Source organism: Scomber japonicus, chromosome 18 (genome assembly GCF_027409825.1).
Source record: "Scomber japonicus isolate fScoJap1 chromosome 18, fScoJap1.pri, whole genome shotgun sequence".
Lineage (NCBI taxonomy): Eukaryota > Metazoa > Chordata > Actinopteri > Scombriformes > Scombridae > Scomber > Scomber japonicus.
The window spans coordinates 30,077,547-30,084,790 of NC_070595.1; the positions used below are offsets into that span (position 1 = coordinate 30,077,547).

General features: G+C 48.4%; 1 protein-coding gene across 1 annotated transcript in view; it reads right to left on the reverse strand.

Annotated features, from left to right (window-relative positions):
- LOC128378404 (MBT domain-containing protein 1-like) overlaps window positions 1-7,244 on the reverse strand; it is a 33,622-nt gene that overhangs the window by 6,435 nt on the left and 19,943 nt on the right. The window contains exons 12-13 of the mRNA XM_053337909.1: window positions 3,039-3,143; window positions 859-1,006 (exon numbers count right to left, since the gene is read on the reverse strand). Of these exons, the coding sequence (XP_053193884.1) occupies window positions 859-1,006; window positions 3,039-3,143 (253 nt within the window). The remainder of the gene's footprint in view (window positions 1-858; window positions 1,007-3,038; window positions 3,144-7,244) is intronic.

Genomic DNA, 7,244 nt, shown 5'->3' on the forward strand with positions numbered 1-7,244 from the left:
CTCCCTCCTTTCCTTCTTCCTTCCTCCCTCCTTCCCTTCCTTCTTTCCTTCCTCCTTCCCTTCCTTCTTCCTTCCTCCCTCCTTTCCTTCCTCCCTCCTTCGCTCTTTCTTTCCTCCCTCCTTTCCTCCTCCTTTCCTTCTTCCTTCCCTCCTTCCTTCTTTCCTTCCTACCTCCCTCCCTCCTTTCTTTCCTCCTCCTTTACTTCTTCCTCCTTCCTCCTTTCCTTCCTCCCTCCTTTCCTTCCTTCTTTCCTTCCTCCCTCCTTTCCTTCCTTCCTTCTTTCCTCCCTCCTTTCCTTCCTTCTTTCCTTCCTTCCTTCCTCCCTCCTTTCCTTCCTTCTTTCCTTCCTCCCTCCCTCCATTCCTTCCTTCTTTCCTTCCTCCCTCCCTCCTTTCCTTCCTTACCTCCTTCGCTCTTTCTTTCCTCCCTCCCTTTACTTCTTCCTTCTCCCTCCTTTCCTTCCTTACCTCCTTCGCTCTTTCTTTCCTCCCTCCTTCCTTATTTCCTCCCTCCTTTCCTTCCTCCTTTCCTTTCTTCTTCCTTCGCTCTTTCTTTCCTCCCTCCTTCCTTCCTTCCTTCTTCCTTCCTTCCTTCTTTTCTTCCTACTTCCTCCCTCCTTTCCTTACCTCCTTCCTCTTTCCTTCCTACCTCCTCCCTCCTTTCCTTCTTCCTTCCTTCCTCCTTTCCTTCCTTCTTTCCTTCCTCCCTCCTTTCCTTCATTCTTTCCTCCCTCCCTCCTTTCCTTCCTTCCTTCTTTCCTCCCTCCCTTTCCTTCCTTCTTTCCTCCCTCCCTTTCCTTCCTTCTTTCCTTCCTCCCTCCCTCCTTTCCTTCCTTACCTCCTTTCCTCCCTTCCTACCTCTGGGCGGAGTCAGCTCGATGTTGTTGATCTCACAGAAGCCGACGGGGAAGATGGAGGGAGAGGTGGAGTGATAGCAGAACCAGTCGGAACCGTCAGCCGCCTCCGACCCATCGATACCGATCATCAGATACCCGTCTGCCAGGACCTGGGGGGGGGGGGAGGAGGGAGGAGGAGGGAGGAGGGAGGAGGGAGGAGGGGTTAGGAGTGGCGTCATACAAAAATGTCAGAAATAACATTTTCATTTTATTTTTTTCACTAATTTTTTGTCAAATGGCGAAAAACTCTAAATAAGCTTCATGAATTGTGTTACCTTTCCTTCCCTCCTTCCTTCTTTCCTTCCTACCTCCCTCTTTTCCTTCTATCCTTTCTTCCTTCTTCCTTCCCTCCTTCCTTCCTTCCCTCCCACCTTCCTTCCTCCCTCCCTCCTTTCCTTCCTTACCTCCTTCGCTCTTTCTTTCCTCCCTCATTCCTTATGTCCTCCCTCCTTTCCTTCCTTCTTTCCTTCCTCCCTCCCTCCCTCCTTTCCTTCCTTCTTTCCTTCCTCCCTCCCTCCCTCCTTTCCTTCCTTCTTTCCTTCCTCCCTCCCTCCCTCCTTTCCTTCCTTACCTCCTTCTCTTTCTTTCCTGCCTCCTTTCCTTCCTTCTTCCTTCCCTCTCTCCTTCCTTCCTTGTTCCTTCCTCCCTCCTTTCCTTCCCTCCTCCCTTCCTACCTCCCTCTTTTCCTTCTATCCTTTCTTCCTTCTTCCTTCCTCCCTCATTCCTTATGTCCTCCCTCCTTTCCTTCCTTACCTCCTTCGCTCTTTCTTTCCTCCCTCATTCCTTATGTCCTCCCTCCTTTCCTTCCTTCTTTCCTTCCTCCCTCCCTCCCTCCTTTCCTTCCTTCTTTCCTTCCTCCCTCCCTCCCTCCTTTCCTTCCTTACCTCCTTCTCTTTCTTTCCTGCCTCCTTTCCTTCCTTCTTCCTTCCCTCTCTCCTTCCTTCCTTGTTCCTTCCTCCCTCCTTTCCTTCCCTCCTCCCTTCCTACTCTCCTCTTTTCCTTCTATCCTTTCTTCCTTCTTCCTTCCCTCCCACCTTCCTTCCTCCTCCTCCTTTCCTTCCTTACCTCCTTCGCTCTTTCTTTCCTCCCTCATTCCTTATGTCCTCCCTCCTTTCCTTCCTTCTTTCCTTCCTCCCTCCCTCCCTCCTTTCCTTCCTTACCTCCTTCTCTTTCTTTCCTGCCTCCTTTCCTTCCTTCTTCCTTCCCTCTCTCCTTCCTTCTTGTTCCTTCCTCCCTCCTTTCCTTCCCTCCTTCCTACCTCCCTCTTTTCCTTCTATCCTTTCTTCCTTCTTCCTTCCCTCCCTCCCTCCTTTCCTTCCTTACCTCCTTCGCTCTTTCTTTCCTCCCTCGTTCCTTATGTCCTCCCTCCTTTCCTTCCTTCTTCCTTCCTTCTTTCCTTCCTCCCTCCCTCCTTTCCTTCCTTACCTCATTCTTTTTCTTTCCTGCCTCCTTTCCTTCCTTCTTCCTTCCGTCTCTCCTTCCTTCCTTGTTCCTTCCTCCCTCCTTTCCTTCCCTCCTTCCTTCTTTCCTTCCTACCTCCCTCTCTCCTTTCCTTCCTTACCTCCTTCTCTCTTTCTTTCTTCCCTTCTTTCCTTCCTTCTTCCTTCCTTCTTTCCTTCCTCCCTCCCTCCTTTCCTCCTTCTCTTTCTTTCCTCCCTCCTTCCTTATTTCCTCCCTCCTGTCCTTCCTCAGTCCTCCCTCCTTTCCTTCCTTCTTTCCTTCCTCCCTCTCTCCTTTCCGTCCTTACCTCCTTCGCTCTTTCTTCCTTCCCTCCTTCCTTCTTTCCTTCCTCCTCCTTCTCTCTTTCTTTCCTCCCTTCTTTCGTTCCTTCTTCCTTCCTCCTTCTCTCTTTCTTTCCTCCCTCCTTTCCTTCCTTCTTCCTTCCTTCCTCCTTTCCTTCCTTTTTCCTTCCCTCCTTCCTTCCTTTTTCCTTCCCTCCTTCCTTCCTCCTTTCCTCCCTTCCTCCCTTCCCTCCTTTCCTTCCTCCTTTCCTCCCTTCCTCCCTTCCTTCCTTGACTCGAGGACAACAGGAGGGTTAAACTAATAGAGGGAACGTCTGGTTGAGGTTATTGCTGGAGCACCCTGGTGTCTATGATGTCACATGTTTTGCTTCGATATGATTGGCTGTCGGGCTGTCCTCACCTTCCTGACGGTGGCCACACAGATGGCCGACAGGTTGAGCGGGTCGATGGCCTCCAGCTTCATCCCGTCTTCGAACCAGGAGCCGCTCTGATCCACCTCCTTCACCTGGACACGGGGCACAGGAAGCACAACATGACTTCCTGTCTGTCCGCAGGAAGCACAACATGACTTCCTGTCTGTCCGCAGGAAGCACAACATGACTTCCTGTCTGTCTCACAGGAAGCACAACATGACTTCCTGTCTGTCTCACAGGAAGCACAACATGACTTCCTGTCTGTTCACAGGAAGCACAACATGACTTCCTGTCTGTCTCACAGGAAGCACAACATGACTTCCTGTCTGTCTCACAGGAAGCACAACATGACTTCCTGTCTGTCCGCTCTGATCAACATGTGGCAGAGTAGTAAAAACACACACTCCTGTCCTCGAGTCAAGGAAGGAAGGAAGGAGGGAGGAAGGAAGGAAATAAGGGAAAGAAAGGAGGGGGGAAGGAAGGAAGGAAGGAAAGGAGGAAGGAAGGAAGGAAGGAGGGAAAGGAGGGGAGAAGGAAGGAAGGAAAGGAGGGAGGAAGGAAGGAGGGAAAGGAGGAAGGAAGGAAGGACGGAAGGAAGGAAGGAAGGAAGGAAGGAAAGGTGGGGGAAGGAAGGAAGGAAATAAGGAAAAAAGGTGGGGGGAAGGAAAGAAGGAAATAAGGAAAGAAAGGTGGGGGAAGGAATGAAGGAAGGAAATAAGGAAAGAAAGGTGGGGGAAGGAAGGAAAGGAGGGGAGGAAGGAAGGAAATAAGGAAAGAAAGGTGGGGGGAAGGAAGGAAGGAAAAAAAGAGAAGGAGGGAGAGAGGAAGGAAGGACAGGAGGAAGAAAGGGGGATGGAGGAAGGAAAGAAAGGGAGAAGGAAAGGAGGGAGGAAGGAAATACTTCCTGCATCTTAAAAGAAAAGTGTCGATACTTGTTTTGGATTATTTGCAGGAGTTGTAAATGTATTTTGTTTTATATAAATATTATATTTATATATTTTATATTTTATTTTGAATTTATGTTAAAATGAAAAATAAGTTGTTTTTTTTTGGGGTATTTATTAGATTTTTGTTTTTATGAAAAGGACAATTTGTTTTGTTGTTCAAATTAAAAATACATTTTATAGTTGAGTCAAGAGGAAGAGAGGAAGGAAGGGAAGAAGAACAGAGGAAAGAAGGAAGGGAGGGAAGGTAGGGTGGAGGGAAGAAAGAGAGAAGGAAGGAAGGAGGGAGGAAGGAAGGAAGGACAGAAGGAAGGAAGAAAGGAGGATGAAGGAAGGGAGGAAAGAGAGGAAGGAAAGAAAGAGAGAAGGAGGAAGGGAAGAAAGAGAGAGGAAGGAAAGAAAGAGAGAAGGAGGAAGGGAAGAAAGAGAGAGGAAGGAAAGAAAGAGAGAAGGAGGAAGGGAAGAAAGAGAGAGGAAGGAAAGAAAGAGAGAAGGAGGGAGGAAGGAAGGAAGGACAGACGGAAGGAAGAAAGGGGATGAAGGAAGGGAGGAAAGAGAGAGGAACGAAAGAAAGAGAAGGAGGAAGGGAGGAAAGAGAGAGAAAGGAAAGAAAGAGAGAAGGAGGGAGGAAGGAAAGAAAGAGGAAGGAAAGAAAGAGAGAAGGAGGAAGGGAAGAAAGAGAGAGGAAGGAAAGAAAGAGAGAAGGAGGGAGGGAAGAAAGAGAGAGGAAGGAAAGAAAGAGAGGAAGAGGGGGGGGAGGACAGGAGGAAGGAAGAAAGGGGGATGAAGGAAGGAAAGAAAGAGAGAAGGAGGAAGGGAGGGAAAGAGAGAGGAAGGAAAGAAAGAGAGAAGGGGGGAGGGAGGACAGGAGGAAGGAAGAAAGGGGGATGAAGGAAGGGAGGAAAGAGAGAGGAAGGAAAGAAAGAGAGAAGGAGGAAGGGAGGAAAGAGAGAGGAAGGAAAGAAAGAGAGAAGGACGGAGGAAGAAAGAGAGAGGAAGGATAGAAAGAGAGAAGGGGGGAGGGAGGAACAGGAGGAAGGAAGAAAGGGGGATGAAGGAAGGGAGGAAAGAGAGAGGAAGGAAAGAAAGAGAGAAGGAGGAAGGGAGGAAAGAGAGAGGAAGGAAAGAAAGAGAGACGGAGGAAGGGAGGAAAGAGAGAGGAAGGAAGAAAGGGGGATGAAGGAAGGAAAGAAAGAGAGAAGGAGGAAGGGAGAAAGAGAGAGGAAGGAAAGAAAGAGAGAAGGGGGAAGGGAGGACAGGAGGAAGGAAGAAAGGGGGATGAAGGAAGGGAGGAAAGAGAGAGGAAGGAAAGAAAGAGAGAAGGGGGAAGGGAGGACAGGAGGAAGGAAGAAAGAAAGGGGGATGAAAGAAGGGAGGGAAGAGAGAGAGGTGAACTCAGAGTTTACAGCAGTGCTCTGGCGCCATGCAGTTGCTCCCTGTGACCACTAGATGGCAGCGAGCACAGTCGATGCTCCAAACTCACATTTAGAGGCCATGAAGACTTTCCCCAAAATAACTGCTTCTTATATTGTGTTCACCATAGGAGGGAGGGAGGGAGGAAGGAAAGGAAAGAAGGAAAGGAAAGAAGGAAAGGAAAGAAGGAAGGACGGATGGAAGAAAGAAGAAAAGAAAAAATACAATTATAATAATAAAAGCAGTAAAAAATGCATTTCCTCCTTCCTTCCTTCCTTCCCTCCTTTGCTTCTTTCTTCTTTCCCTCCTTCCTTCTTTCCTTCCTACCTCCCTCCCTCCTTTCCTACCATACCTCCTTCACTCTTTCTTTCCTCCCTCCTTCCTTATTTCCTCCCTCCCTCCTTTCCTTCCTTCTTCCTTCCCTTCCCTCCTTCCTTCCTCCCTCCCTCCTTCCTTTCCTTCCTTACCTCCTTCTCTCTTTCTTTCCTCCCTCCTTTCTCCCTTCTTCCTTCCTTCCTTCCTTCATATATTGTGTTCACCATATATGTCAATTAAAGTAATAAAACATTAACAGGAGTGGTAACTACTGAAAGAAAAAATACATTTATAATAATAAAAGCAGTTAAAAATGCATTTAGTCTGTAAAACTTCTGATATGTTTAATTTTAGATTCCTTTACTTTATAATACTTAAATATAAATTATAATAAGAAGGAAGGAAAGGAGGGAGGAAGGAAGGAAGGTAGGAGGGAGGGAGTAAAGAAGGACAGAGGAAAGAAGGAAGGGAGGGGGAGGAAAGAAAGAGAGAAGAGAGGAAGGAAGGAAAGGAAAGAAGCAAGGAAAGGAGGAAGGAAGGTAAGAGGAGGGAGGAAAGAAGAAAGGAAGGAAAGGGAAGGAAGAAAGGAGCAAGGAAGGAAGGACGGAAGAAAGAAGGAAATAAGGAAGGAGGGAGAAAGGGAAAGAGGAAGAGAGGAAGGAAGGGAAGAAGAACAGAGGAAAGAAGGAAGGGAGGAAGGTAGGGTGGAGGAAAGAAAGAGAAGGGAGGAAAGAGAGAGGAAGGAAAAAAAGAGAGGAGGAGGGAGGAAGGAAGGAAGGAAGGACAGAAGGAAGGAAGAAAGGGGATCAAGGAAGGGAGGAGAGAGGAAGGAAGAAAGGGATCAAGGAAGGGAGGAAAGAGAGGAAGGAAAGAAAGAGAGAAGGAGGGAGGAAGGGAAGAAAGAGAGAGGAAGGAAAGAAAGAGAGAAGGAGGAGGAAGGAAGAAAGAGAGAGGAAGGAAAGAAAGAGAGAAGGAGGGAGGAAGGGAAGAAAGGGGGATGAAGGAAGGGAGGAAAGTCAAAGTACATACATGTTATAGTGAGTCATATATTGAATGTTTCTACTAGACACCACTGGACTACTGCACTACTCCCTCTTTCCTCCCTTCCTTCCTCCCTCTTTTCCTCCCTCCTTCCTCCCTCTTTTCCTCCCTTCCTTCCTCTTTTCCTCCCTTCCTCCCTCCCTTCCTTCCTCCCTCTTTTCCTCCCTTCCTTCCTTCCTTCCTCCCTCTTTTCCTCCCTCCCTTCCTTCCTCCCTCCCTTCCTCTCTTCCTCCCTCTTTTCCTCCCTTCCTCCCTTCCTTCCTTCCTTCCTCTTTTCCTCCCTTCCTTCCTTACTCCCTCTTTTCCTCCCTCCTTCCTTCCTTCCTTCCTTCCTTCCTCCCTCTTTTCCTCCTTCCTTCCTTCCTTCCTCCCCTCCTTCTTTCCTCCTTTCCTCCCTTCCTTCCTCTTTCCTCCCTTCCTTCGTTCCTTCTGATTTTGTTCCTTCCTTCCTTCCTTCCTTGACCTGAGCACAACAGGAGG